The 15,401-nt window shown below is 39.7% G+C and overlaps 1 protein-coding gene across 1 annotated transcript in view; it reads right to left on the bottom strand.

The window, feature by feature from the left end:
- The window catches only part of LOC136856801 (condensin-2 complex subunit D3), a 180,910-nt gene that overhangs the window by 53,286 nt on the left and 112,223 nt on the right, over positions 1-15,401 (bottom strand). The window contains exon 10 of the mRNA XM_067134918.2: positions 12,190-12,358. Within this exon, the coding sequence (XP_066991019.2) occupies positions 12,190-12,358 (169 nt within the window). The remainder of the gene's footprint in view (positions 1-12,189; positions 12,359-15,401) is intronic.

The following is a 15,401-nucleotide window of genomic DNA, read 5'->3' as shown; positions in this document are numbered from 1 at the left end:
GATTCAATTTTATTGCTTATTCGGTTATATATTGTTCTTGTCAATAGTTTTGACATGTGCGACAACAGACTCAAGGTGCGATATTCTTCACATTTTAGAATTCCAGGATTCTTTGGTATAGGGATTATGAGAGACTTTTTACAATCTTCTGGAATTTCTCCGGTTTCATATATTTCCCTGATCAGTTTAAAAATATAGCCGTGTGTTTCATCATCCAGTCTCTGTTTCATTTCTCCAGTTATTTCATCGCATCCTGGTGCTTTATTAGGTTTCAATTCTTTCACAGCCTTAAGATATTCTTCTTTTGTTAAAGAGGATCCCAGTTGGTCACTTGTTATGTTGTCTTCATTTTCAAGTTCATTTATGTCAGATGTTTCTATGTATCGCTTCCATCTTTCTCCCACTTCTTTGCTCTCAGACAACAGTTTCCCATTTTCACCTAATATGCTGTTACTACGGCCAGTGACTGTTCTGAATTGTTTCTTAATCAATTCATAAGCAGTTTCCATGTTTCCTTTCTCCATTCTTTCTTCTATTTCTTTGCATTGTCTCATTATATATTCTTCCTTAGCCTTCTTTGCTTCTCTGTTGACTAGGTTTCGGAGTCTTTTATAGTTTCTAATTCCTTCTTCACTCTTTGAGTTTTTAAATTTCCTCCTATCCTCTATAAGTTCAAGCACATAATCTGTAACCCATGGTTCTCGTGCTTGTTTCGTCGTTTTCCCTATTACCTAATTTGCAGCTTCTATGATAGAGTGTTTAAGGCCCATCCATTTCTCATTTATTGTACCATTGGGTATTTCTGCGACGTTCTGTTTTACCAGTGTTTGATAGTTTTCCTTGATTCTGTCTTGTTTTAGTTTCCTCACATTATATCTGCAATATTTTTCCAAATTCTTCCTCTTCTTTCTTAGTCTTAAATCGGATTTTAACAATACTAGGTTGTGGTCACTCGCTTACATCAGCCCCTGGATAACTTTTGCATTGTTTGACTTGGTTACGGTATCTTTCCTTTACCATAATATAATCTATTTGGTATCTCGCTTTATCTCCAGGTGCAGTCCAGGTGTACCTTCTTCTCTTGGGCTGTTTGAACATGGTGTTTGTAATTATTAGTCCTTTTGCTTTACAAAAGTCTATTAGTCATTTCTTACTCCAAGACCATACTGACCTACAGTCTTCCCATCTTTTCCTTCACCAAGAGAGGCGTTCCAGTCTCCAAGAAAAATGAGGTTCTCGTTGTCCTTAATCGTATCCATCAACTCATCTAACTGATCATATACCTGGTCCACTTCTTCATCTGAATGATTCGTTGTTGGCATGTACACCTGTATTATTATCATGTCAACTGGTTCATTTTCTATTCTCACCATAATTATTCTATCACTGTATTGTACATAGCTCTGAACTCGTACACCTACGTTTTTACTTAATACTATTCCTTACAAGAAGTTGAAAATGCTATTAAACAGCTTAAAAATAATAAAGCTGCTGGATCAGATGGAATTCCTGCTGAATTTTTCAAGGAAGGAGGACGAATTCTTGCTAAACATACACTAATGCTCATAGTCAAAATACGAAACACTGAAACAATACCTCCTGATCTCAAAGATGCTCTGATAGTTACGATCTTCAAAAAAAGGAGACAGAACTGACTGTGGTAATTACCGTGGAATTACCCTTCTGTCTATTGCTGGGAAAATACTCGCTCGAATTCTATCCAACCACCTGATACATCTCGCCGAAGACTGCTTACCTGAAACTCAGTGTGGATTTTGACCCATACACACCACAACAGATATGATTTTCTGTGCTAGACAAATGCAGGAGAAATTCAAAGAACAACATCTACCTCTGTATATGGCATTCATAGATCTTGCCAAAGCCTTTGATTCGGTTAAAAGAGATGCGCTATGGAAGATCCTAGCAAGAATAGGCTGTCCTCAGAAGTACATGAATATTCTTAGATTGCTGCATTATAAAATGAAGGGCATGGTTCTTGTCAACAATAACTCTGGAGGAAATTTTGAAATCACAGCAGGTGTGAAGCAAGGTGTGATAGCTCCCACTTTGTTCTCAATATTTGTTGGGACTATACTTCATCTTGATGGGAAACTACCAAAAGGGATAGAAAATGAATACAGGACTGATGGAGGTTTATTCAATCTCAGTAGACTACGAGCCAATACCAAAATTTCCACTACATCCATCACTGAACTTCAGTATGCTGATGACAATGTTTTTCTTGCAAACTCTGAACACGATTTACAAGCAATCTTAAATGCATCTGATGAAGCTTTTACAAGTATTGGCCTAAGCCTTAACATCCAAAAGACTCAGATCCTTTACCAGCCTGCACTCAACTCCACTTCTGTATATCCTACAATCACAGTCCAAGGCAAAGTTCTGAAGAACATAGAACATTTCTCATACCTTGGCAGCCATCTCTCAGCAAATGCAAATCTTGATGATGAGATTCAACCCCGCCTCAAATATGCTAGTATGGCTTTTGGTCGTCTTCAGGTAAGGGTCTTTGATAATCATAATATCAGCACTCAGACCCAGCTTTATGTGTACAAAGCTACCGTTATACCATGTCTTACATATGGATGCGAAACATGGACTACCTACAGGAGGCACATGTGATGCCGGGAAAAATACCATTAACGTTGCCTGAGGAGGATCCTGAGGGTGAAATGGCAAGATCGACGCACTAACATCAGTGTTCTGGAAGAAGCTAACTCCATTAGCATTGAGGCCATGATTATCAAGCACCAACTTCACTGGACAGGCCACATCGTTCGCATGCCTGAATTCCGTCTCCTAAAACAAATTATGTACTCCCAGCTAAAGGATGGTCATAGAAAACTTGGAAGACCGCAAAAGCATTACAAAGATGCACTAAAAACCAACATGAAAAAGTGTCAAACAAAAAATAACAACTGGGAAGCTACGGCACGTAACCGCAAAGTCTGGGAAGGAACTCAGCGCTTCGAGCAGAAAAGGTGGAGAACAGAAAATGACAAGCGCAATTCAAGAAAACAACGTAAGCTCATGAAGAAAAATCAAACTACACAGCCAGTACCTAACAGAACAAATGTGTGTCAAAAATGTGGAAAAATCTGCAGTTCTAGAATTGGCCTCTGAGATCTCACAAAAACTAAGTTCTTCAGGAAGACAATCATACTCGTTTACGAGGGATAGCCCATCACAAATGACAATACGCGCTTTATAATGACATTTATTTAATGCAATTCTATCATTCCTTTCCATGCATTTCCATGTCCTGAAGTGAGCTATATTATAACAGTATTAGTTTGTTAACTTGATGCAAGTGTAATGGAGTAGTATAACTTAGAAACAATTCCCTAACCCATGGGCAAATAATGGAAACATCGAGCTCGATTATTATTATTATTATTATTATTATTATTATTATTATTATTATTATTATTATTATAATTTGTGAGGTGTGGCTATGAAGTTGTTTACATCTATTAGTATTAGTAGTATTATTAGTTATTTACATAGTTATGTACGGACATTATTTGGTATAAATCATGATCGTATTATTTGTGAGGTTATGTCATGAAACATCTGCTGTATGTATATTAATATGAGTTTATTTAATGTACGAACATGTAATTAATAGTATATAATTTATCATTATCTGTATATATAATGTATAAATCTAATGTACGGTAATAGTCCAGAACAACGTATCTTTGGCACTAGAGAGAGACAGAAAAATCCATTCATTGTAAATAGGTTATTGGAGACTCTTGAAATTATGAGACGACATCTTGTGTCATATTCTTCTAGAAGCGCCTGGCTAGGCAACGTATATACAGAGGCAGTCTTGGGAGTTGAGTGGAGTTGTTTCACGAGACTTGTAGTGAAGTCGTTAGCCTAGTGTTTGAAGTCAAGTATGCAAACTTTATTGGGTTGGTACAGTAGAACCTCGATAATTTGAAATCGGTTAATTCAAAATCCCACCTAATTTGAAGAAGCTCTCGTTCCCGGAAACATGAGGTATGGTTTTGTATGTTATTTAAATTGTTTAATTTGTAATTCGAAGTACACTGTCGACCCCATTACCAAAATTCAGACTTTTAATTCGAAACTGCCTTTACATTTTAAAACAAAAGTATGTTACAGAGTAATTGAAATTCAAGTTTATCCACGTCATGATAGAACACTTCGGTGTGTCTACAGTGTCCTTCATAATTGCTAAGTTGACTGAAATATGAATTCTTTTGTATTCAATGTTTTAGGGAACGCTGTAATATCATGTAGCAGGCAGTGTGCGGAGAAACAGAATCCGCGAACACTGGCGATACCGACAGTTGACGAAAAAGTGTGGCTCATATAATCAATTCGTAAGCACCGAACAATATTGTCATTGCCAATGAAACAGCATTGCTTTCTTTTAATGCCAAGCCCAAACAGTCTTATGGTTTTAAAGGAGAAAGTGCCAGCCAGTAAACTGTACAAGGGTGGGGGGCATTGTACAGTGTTGCAATGCACGCGAAAGCGAGAGAATTCCTCCATTCGTCATAGGAACGTTCGATAAGCCACAACGTGTTATGGGCGTCAGGCACTTTCTGTGCAAGTACAAGGCATCTAAAAATTCAAACGGTAGAGTAATCGAAAAAATAATGCATTTGCACAGGGGAACCAGCATAATTTATCCTCGTCTTTGAATAATGTGATTGTTTTTTGTTTCGTTGCGTGAGGTTATGGTTGTCAGTGATTTATCTAAGTGCATTATTTGAACATTGTAAATGCACCTCGTTGGATACATTTCGGAAATAGTTTTTTCCAAGGCATTTGAAAAGTTTAAACTGTGAATCGAAGTGATTGCTTGCACTAATGGGTCTTTTAGAATATTTTGTGATGCGGCAAGTGTTTACATTTCATAAGTACGAGAGAAGTGCCAGGGTGGGAAATCGTACAAGGATAGAGTGACTGTATTGTGTTGTCATGCAGAATGAAGCGAGAGACTTTCTCCCCTTGTCATAGGGAAGTTCGGTGAGCCACGTTGTTTCAAGGGCATCCGGTACTTTCTGTGTAAGCACAGGGCATCTAACATGCATACAGTGCAGTAATCTAATGAATAAAGCATTTGCACATGGGAGCCAGCATAGATTTTTCCTTGTCTTTGAATCACTTTTTCTTTCTTTCTTTCATTGCGAGAGGTTATGTTTGTCAGTGAGTTATCCAAGGGCATGATATAAATACTCTAAATGCACCTGGTTAATTGGCCTTAGAATATTTTGTAATGCGGCAAAGGTTGGCACTTCTGAATTACGAATTGGCGGCTAATTCGAAATCACGTAATTCAAAGTCCGATATCTGAGTCCCAACGACTTTGAATTAACAAGGTTTTACTGTAGTTGGTTGACATGCAAGTGTTGCAGTCGCCTTCTTCTTCGTAGCAGTGTTTTGTTCAAGAGCGCAGTTGTGTGCGTGTGTTTGTGTGTGCGTGTGTGATATTTGTAAATAAAACTGTACACAATTGACAGCATTTCTTGTGTGCGTCTTTGTAGTTACGTCAAACTGAACCCACTTCAAATGGTGCTCTGATATATTTAATATCATACTGCTGTGTACAGAACCTGGCCATTTAGTAACTACACCTCTGATTTGGAGGTTAGGATCACTAATCACTGGAACATTTACAGGAAAGTGTCCCTTCTGACTGCAGTGTATTTCAGCTCCATTGCCTCAAAGTGATTGGAATTTTACATGTGTACAATCTATTGCACCTAGAATACAAGGAAAATGGCATATTTCATAGAAATCATGGATAATCTGCTGACACTGTCTGCCTAAAGAAAATGTTAAATACTTCTTCTCATAGATACTATCGCTGCAAAAACTACAATAATGGTTCTACTACCTATAGCTTTCAAAATCTGAGGACTGTCTCGAACCATTACATGAAAAGACCCAGTAGCATAAAATCTTAAAATTTATCAGTAGGTACAGTACCAGCAGCATAGGAGAAAGAAGTAAATCTCTGTTTGTGGGATATTCTAACTTCATTTAAATTTCATCAAACACCTTACAAATGACTTAACAATAATCTGTATAGCTGAGACGGGCAACACGTACCCAGTGGCATTCAAACAGTTCGGCAAAAATGTGATCTCCCTGGCCATTCAATGGCCTAGCAAGCGGTAATTTATGACGGCAGTGGGCTTTAAAACAGAAGTTTGCATTCCCCTTCAGAAATCCTTACAGCTCTGTTGCCAATGCACCTCTTGTTAAATACACGTCAGTCTCTTTTTTCAGTTCAGACAATTCACGCTTGCTTTGTTTGCTGTTTGATAGTTTTGAATTATTTCTTTGTTTCGTTAATTAATAACTGTGAAGTGTGTTGCTTTTCACTTCACTTCCTGCAGTAAGGTGGAGGCCGTGATAATCACACCTGGAAATTATCGCATCAGAAAATCCCGAATTAAATCTGCCAATGCACGCAAACGATGCTCAACCGAGCACCAGTAGTTGTGATATTCGACCGAGTAGTACTGGTTCCATGTCTGCGAGTGATACTCAGCAGGATAGCAGCGGTTCCATGCCCGTGAGTGACACTCAGCCGGGTAGCAGTGGTTCCGTTCCCGCAAGTGATATTCAACTGAGTAGCAGTAGTTCCGCGCCCGTAAGTTATACTCAACCGGGTAGTAGTCGTTCCACGGAGAAAAGAAAGGCAACTAAAACTTTAGGTAAGCAAAGTCAATGGCTGGTATGTAACACACACGTTATGAAAAACAACGTTCGCAAGGGTTATATTTCTGAGACAGCTAAAATGTTGAAACTTAACAGGAAAACTATAAATAAAATAGTAAAGAGGGGACCTACAACTCCAAAAAAGTGTGGTAATGATAGGGTTCTCTTTAATAAAATTATTTTTGCTGTGACTTGGTGAGTCGCGAGGTATATTCATTCTTTACTAAAGGACTGGAAGATGGGCATCACTGTACCTCTGTTCAAGAAAGGAAGCCGACAAAAATGTACTAATTACTGTGGTATCACACTACTGTCTCATGTCCTGAAAATATTGGAAAAAATAATAGAGACCAGAATCGGAGATACTGTTGAACCAATTTTGGAAGAAGAGCAGTATGGTTTCAGACCATGAAGGTCAACTACAGACCTTATATTTGCAATTAGGATGCTAATGGAAAAATACTGGGAGAAGAACAAGCCTTTATTTCTAATATTTTTGGACATTGAGAAAGCATACGACAGTGTACCAAGGGAAAGAATTTGGCAATGCATGAAAGAACTTCAAGTGCGAGACAGCCTCATAGACAAAGAGAAAATGTTGTATAGTGGGAATAGAAGCTGTATCCAGTAGGATGTGGTTTGTCGGACTGGTTTGAAACAAAGAGAGGAGTGCAGTAGGGCAGCTCATTGCCACTACTTCTATTTATTATTGTAATGGATGTAGTAATGAAATATATTAAAAGGAAAGAACATGGAGATATCAAAGCCTTCACATTTGCAGATGATGTTGCGATCTGGAGTGACTCAGAAGAGGAATTGGGAGAGAGAATGCAAAGCTGGAATGAGAAATTTAAGAAATATGGTTTAAACATCAGCAAGACCAAGACGGTGGTGATTATTATTATTAAGCATATGGAATTTACAGAATGGACAAGTATATACACTATTATACAAAAGAAAAACCTGCAAAGAATACATGGTAAGTAGGGAACAGTTACACATGGATATCTAAATTGTTTATCCACTGCACTAGGGATTCTGAGACACCAGCAAAGTCTTTCCGGTCTCCACCATAAGCACGCAGAGGGCATTCGTCCATTATATGATGCATGGTCTGGACTAAAGCACCACAATCACACGCTGGAGAGTCCCCGAAGCCCCACTGGTGAAGGGAGAATGCAGATCTTCCACAATTAGTGCGAAACCTGTTTAGTGATGCCCACGTGCTTCTTGGCAAACTGAAACCAGCTGGGGCGTGGTTTAGATTAAAGAGGCTTGGCCACTTCGGAGCCGTACGAATCCATTGTTCTTGCCATTCCTCTTTTAAATTGAAACCAGCATCCATTAGATTCTTAGCTGTTTTCATTGGTGGCTTACGGGATTTCAGCCTTTGTCTCCAGAGATCTGCAACATCTCTGTGGATAGGTAGAGTTGGATTGGACATTCTTGAACAAGGGCTCTAGAACGTCGCAGGCTTGGTGGAGCAATGTGGGACAGGACTGGCAGCCAGTGCGTTGCAGTAGGCTTCAGAGTACCAGAGATGATACGCATGGTGGTGTTAAGTTGTACATCGACTTTCTTCACGTGGCAACTGTTAAGCCATACTGAAGAGCAGTATTCGGCTGCAGAATACACGAGGCCAAGCCCAGTGCGTCGTAATGTGTCCGCTGAAGCACCCCATGAAGTTCCACACAATTTAAACAGAATATTATTACGTGATCTCAACTTGGATCCGAAGTTTTCAAGATGCTTTCTATAAGATAGGGTTCGGTCAAGCGTTACCCCAAGGTACTTTGGATTAGGATTGTGCTTTAGCACTGAGCCATTGAAGCATACTTGGAGTTTTGTATTAGCCAACTTGTTGTGGAGATGGAAGCAACGGTGGTGATGAAAGTGTATGGGGAAGGAGCAGAACCAATAGTCATGTTAAATGAAGCCCAACTGCACAGCGTTCCAGTTTTCAAATACTTGGGTAGCATTATATCAAATGACAACCTAGCAAAACATGAGGTGAACAATCGAATCAATAAGGCAACACAATTTTACCACCAGGTAAGACACCTGCTGTGGGATGAGCAAATACCCATGAAAACAAAAATGACATTGTATAAGTCCTATTATACACCAATTCTTACATACAGTCTCGAAAACACAACACTGACCAATAGAGAGAATTCCAAACTTCAGGCAGCTGAAATGAAATTCCTACGCACTATGATCCAGAAAACCAGGAAAGACAAGATTAGGAATGAGAAAATTAGAGAACAAGTAGGAATAGATGATTCTCTCCTCAATAAGATTCAGATATTAAGACTGAAGTGGTTTGGTCACATGAAGAGGATGACAGTAAACAGGAAGGCCACGAAGGAAATGGATACATTTAGTTAAGAACGATGTACTGAAATGAATGAAATGTCGTATGGCTTTTAGTGCCGGGATATCCCAGGATGGGTTTGGCTCGCAGGTTTATTTGACTCCCGTAGGCGACCTGCGTGTCATGATGAGGATGAAATAATGATGAAGACAACACATAAACCCATCCCCCATGCCACTGGAATTAACCAATTAAGGTTAAAATCCCCGACCCGGCCGGGAATCAAACCCGGGACCCTCTGAACCGAAGGCCAGTACTCTGATCATTCAGCCAACGAGTCAGACAACGATGTACTGCTGAGAGGTCATGACTGGGACAAGTTGGTGGAGGAAGAATGGTACAAGGACAGGATGAGATGGAGGAGGTTCATATACCACACCCAGGAAACTGGAGATGGTTTAGGATGATGATGATGACTAAAGGTAAGTCACCAACCGCACAGGAACTGTTAAAACATTTGAAAAATGTGTGTGGCTTTCCTTATGAAAAAACTACTCTACGACAGCTGTTGATAAAACTTGGGGTTTGTTTCCGTATTCTGATGAAAAAACAGATTGTAATGGAATCTGCTAGAATAGCAGCTTGGCGACAAATTCATAGACCACCTCCAGAAGTTGCGTTCCGAGGGGTGCAGAGTTGTCTATCTAGATGAAACTTGGTATGATACTCATGACATTGTGAAGAAAGGATGGGATGATGGAACTTGTAATTGCATACTGAAAGCACCAACATCGCGAGGCAAGCGTATTATGGTATTGCTTGCTGGAGGCAGTGAGGGCTGGGTTGAGAATTGCCTTTATTTATTGGCTAAAAACATTGGAGACTGCAAAGCTGATAGCCATCACGAAATGACACCTCAAGTTTTCGAAAACTGGTTTAGGTCTCAACTTCTAGAGAACCTACCACGTAACCGAAAATGTATAATCGTGATGGACCACGCAAGCTATCATTCGCGGCAGCTGATTCGGTTTCCTTCCATGAACACTAATATTAAGGACATTATTAAGTTTATGTAGTAGAACAACATTCCTGTCCCAAAACCTGTACCCATCAAGGCAGTTATGTGGCAGGAAATCAAATCAGCCAACATCAGTAAAAGGTACATTGTAGAGGAGATTGCAGCCTCATGTGGACACAAAGTTTTGTGACTCCCTCAATATCACTGTAATTTTAAACGCCATATAAATGATTTGGTCTCAGCTGAGGCATATGTTAGGAAAAATAATGTTACGTCAACTTTGAGTGCTAGTGTGTGTCAACTACTGCGTGAAGGAGCTGGAACGATCGGTCCTGACAGGTGGTCTGCTTGTGTTCGAAGCACCATTAAGGCAGAAGAGAAGTACATGAAACACGACACGGATAGCAACCAAGATAGATTTGTAATTCACCTAGCAGACAATGACGAGGACGACAAATAGAAGTAAAGTAAATACTGCATTTGTTTTAAAAGTAGCAAAGTTTGCTGGCTATTTTTGTCTGAACTACACACTCCAATATTTATTATTATTATTATTATTATTATTATTATTATTATTATTATTATCTTTCTTTCTTAATCTGCTTATCCTCCAGGGATGGTTTTTCCCTCAGACTCAGCGAGGGATCCTACCTCTACCGCCTCAAAGGCAGTGTCCTGGAGCGTGAGACATTGAGTTGGGTGATACAACTCGGGAGATTGACCAGTACCTTGCCCAGGCCGCCTCACTTGCTATGCTGAACAGGGGCCTTGGTGGGGGATGGGAAGATTGGAAAAGATTGGCAAGGAAGAGGGAAGGAAGCGGCCGTGGCCTTAAGTTAGGTACCATCCCAGCATTTGCCTGGAGGAGAAGAGGGGAAAACACGGAAAACCACTTCCAGAATGGCTGAGGTGGGAATCGAACCCACCTATACTCAGTTGACCTCCCGAGGCTGAGTGGACCCCGTTTCAGCCCTCGTACCACTTTTCAAATTGTGTGGCAGAGCTGGGAATCGAACCCAGGCCTCCGGGGGTGGCAGCTAATCACACTAACCACTACACCACAGAGGTGGACAATTCCCAGTCCCCAGTTCGTGATTTTACTTTTCCTTTGCCAGGCAAGTTGGCCGTGAGGTTAGGGGCGCACAGCTGTGAGCTTGCATTGGGGAGATAATGGGTTCAAGCCCCACCGTCGGCAGTTCTGAAGATGGTTCACTGTGGTTTTCCATTTTCACACCAGGCAAATGCTGGCGAAGTACCTTACTTATGGCCACGGGCACTTCCTTCCCACTCCTAGGCCTTTCCTAGCCCATCGTCGCCATAACACCTATCTGTGTCGGTGCGACATAAAACAAATTGTAAAAAATTGTACTTTTCCTTTCTTTACTGAAAGCGAGCCACTGATATTAGCAGCATAAAATTAATATTTTAATAGGCCTACTTTGGTATCAATTTAAGTTTAGTCTTTGTCGAGTTTATTTCTTCCTGCTTTTTCTTTCTTTCTTTCTTTCTTTCTTTCTTTCTTTCAACATTTGCGACCACCGCATGGGTTAAGAATGAAACAAATTATTCTGCGGTGTTGGTTTGTGCTGTGGTTCATGATCAAGTTTTTATATTTATATTTTGACTTTAGAATAAATTAAACGTTAACATTTTTAAATAATCGGCGCAAAATATGACAACCTTGCTTTTGACAGCGCTCACTTGCCTTTTAAACAACACGCGCCCCTTGTGTCCAGAGGAAAGAAACCGACTGACAACCCTCATTATCAATAGGGTGGGCAGACTGACAACCCTCATTATTACCAGAGTGGGCCAAGTTTTGAGATTAGAAGATACCGCATGGGTATGCGTTGAGCGCCAGGACTATATCTTTGTAGAAATTCTGTATCCATCAGTTCTTCAAAATCATTACATCACAATTCCTCTCTAAAGAAAGATGTTGCAAGATCAGCAACAAAGAGGAATTCAAATGAACACTCAACTAAGGGAAATGTAGTTGCCAACCCATGTTCCAAAGGTGAGAGACCCTGGTTCCCCTTTCTAGTTGCCTCTTACAACAGGCAAGGAGATACTGTGGATGATATTCTACCTCCCATCCCCACAGAGAGACCTACTCTATGCTTACCAAAGATGTCAACACAGATCTTCTGAATGGTCTTGATACGGTACCCATCGTCCATGTGCTCACACATGAAGCGGTAAAGCTGCTGACGGTCCTTCTTGTTACCCGGTCCAGACAAATCGAACAGCTGATTTGAGTCTTTCTCCGTGATGTGACGGTAGATCTCGTGACCCTAAAAATTTCATCTTTTTTAATATGCAGTGACAGAAAAAGACTGATTAAAAAGAATACAAGATGAAGTTAGGTTAGCAACAAGATTGTTCAATTCCTCAGATAGATCTTACGACGATGGGATCAGACAGGGAAGGAAGTGACCCTAGACTTAAATAAGGTACAGCCCTAGCATTTTACTAAAGATCATTTTATAGATACAGTAAAACCTCATTAATTCAAAGTTGTTAGGACACAAAAATCGGACTTGCGAATGACGTGATTTTGAATTAACCGCCAACTCGTAATTCAGACATGCCAACCCCTGCTGCGTCACAAAATATTCTAAGACCCATTACTACATGCAGTTAACCTTGATTCACGGATTAAACCTTTCAAATGCCATGGAAAACAAACTATATCTAAAATGCATCCAACAAAGTGCATTTACAGTATTCAAATAATGCAATTGATAACTCACCGACAAACATAACCTCATGAAACGAAAGAAAAAAGTGTGATTCAAAGATGAGGACAAATTATGCTGGCTCCCTTGTGCGAATGCTTTATTTTTTGGACTACTGTACTGTTTTGCATTTTTTAGATGTCTTGTATTTACAATGAAAAGTGCGCGATGCCCTTAAAACATCGTGGCTTATCGAACTTTCCTATGACGAGGGGAGGAAGTCTCTCGCTTCCATGTGCAATGCAACACGGTACAATGAACCCCCCCATACGATTTCCAGGCTGGCACCTCTCTCCTTTAAGACCATCCGTTTCGGCTTGGCATTTAAAAAAAATGCAGTTTCATCGACATTGACAATATTGTTTGGTGCGTACAAATTGATTATTATGAGCCACGCGATTCTGCTTCTACGCACACTGTCTGCTACGTGATATTGTAGCGTTCCTTAAAATGCCGAATACAAAAGAATTACGATTTCACTCGAACTTAGCAAAATATGAAGCACACTGTAGACACATCGAAGTGAGTGAAAGTGCACGTTTCGGAAGACGCGTTCTATCATGACATGGATAAATTTTTAGTTTAAATGTAAAGGCAGTTTTGAATTAAAAGTCTGATTTTTGGTAATGGGACCAACATTGTTCTTCGAATTATAAATTATCCGTATTTCGAAGTAAACAATTTAAATAACATGAAAAACCATATCTCATGTTTCCGGTAACAAGAGATTCTTCGAATTAGCGGGATTTAGAATTATCGAGCTTCTACAGTATGTAGATACCAGTTAAAAAGACTAAGATAATGGTAGTAGATCCACTAGTATTGAAATACATTACAGTAAATAACAGGAAAGTAAAATCACTGAAACAATTTAAATTCCTGGGAGAAATTACAACATACACCTTGGACGACAAACCTGCATGGCAAGAAAGAACCAATAAGATGATAAAAACTCAAAAATTAACATCGTCTACATACAATAAAAAATACTCATTGATCGAAACAAAATTAAAACACTACAAGAGAGTGGTTCAATCAAAGGTGACATACGGAAGTGAAACTCTTTTGAAGTCACTCAGAGAAACAGAATTGACAAAATTGGAATAGTAGAGAAGAATAACTAGAACATGCATAAATAAAAAAATTAAAATTATGGACAATGGTGGATAATGCCAAATGTAGTGAACAGAGAACTGGAGCCCATCACAGATACTATACGGAAGATGAGGACCTCCTTTTTTCTTTGTGGGGAAGGGGGGTCACATGAGGAAACCAGATTACCATAGGATGGATTAAGGGAATTAGAGAGGATATGGAAGAACTAGAAATAACCACAGTCTAGCCTCAACAGGTGCGTACGTGCTAAGTGACGAGTGCCGAGAAGTATGGTGGGAGTTGAGCAATATCAGGTGGCAATTGGGAGATGGCAGTGGAGAATGAGGAAGAATACAACTAAATGAACGGAGTACAAGGAAGATCTGGGAAAGATGGGAGAGGCAGTTTTGGTGGCAGCCATGATAATTGTGCTGATGGTTATCGGGGACGTGGAACGAAACCCCAGCCCAAATGCTAGTGGCAACATCAGCTGGGATGACGTTGAGGTGATCAAGGAGGTGGTAAAGGAAGTAGTTAAAGAAGCCTGCCCGTTTGAACAGATCAAAGAGATGATTCAAGAACAAGCCAAGGAGTTCGGAAATATGATGAAATGGATACAAGTAAAAACCGAAGAATCAATGGAGAAGATAGGAAGTAATGAGCAAGAAATTGTGATGCTAAGAGAGAAAGTAAAAATCTGGAAGAGGAGGTGTTGAAATTGAAGAGAGAGGCAGAAACCAGCAAACAGGAACGTATAAAAAAAATATATATATATATACAGGGTGGCCCGCTTAAACCTTTCACCGCAGATATATCTGGAACAACAAGAGATATTGAAAAATGGCTTTCACGGGCATGAAGGTAGGGAAGGGGCTAATTAAAGTGAATACTATGAGCCAGTCAAAAATGTAGGAAAATAGTATTTTCAACATCAACTTACATTTTTTTAAATGGACACCCTATATTATTTCGTATGCAATCGTTAATATGAAAAATCACATAAGTAATGGCGTTTGTTTCATCGCAATAGGTCAATTAAATCCCAAGATATTGCAACGTGAATTTGATGCTTGAGATAAATGAAACACTTAGCAGTTGTACATCTCGAGATCCAGCACGAATCTCACGGTCCTCTTACTCGCGATATGATTGCCGTACTACAATGCGACAGGCGCTATGCTTAATGCTATTTGCACTGCTATCAAGAGGGATGAAAATAAGAGAATTTCATTAGAGTAACTTTGCTGTATGAATTATGTACATTCTGAAGTAGTACAGTACAGAGTACTGCAATGTACTGCGTAGGTAAATAAAACACGCAAGACAGAAACCGTTATTTACATATCCTTTTGCTGTGGCAGGAAACTCTTCTCTTATTTTCATCCCTCTTGATAACAGTGCAAATAGCATTAAGTACAGCGCCTGTCGCATCGTAGTATGGCATTCATATCGCGAGTAAGAGGACCGTGAGTTTCTCACTTGACTCTCAGGATGTGCAACTGCT

The sequence above is a fragment of the Anabrus simplex genome, chromosome 1 (genome assembly GCF_040414725.1).
Source record: "Anabrus simplex isolate iqAnaSimp1 chromosome 1, ASM4041472v1, whole genome shotgun sequence".
NCBI lineage: Eukaryota > Metazoa > Arthropoda > Insecta > Orthoptera > Tettigoniidae > Anabrus > Anabrus simplex.
This window is presented reverse-complemented; position numbering and strand designations above follow the sequence as displayed.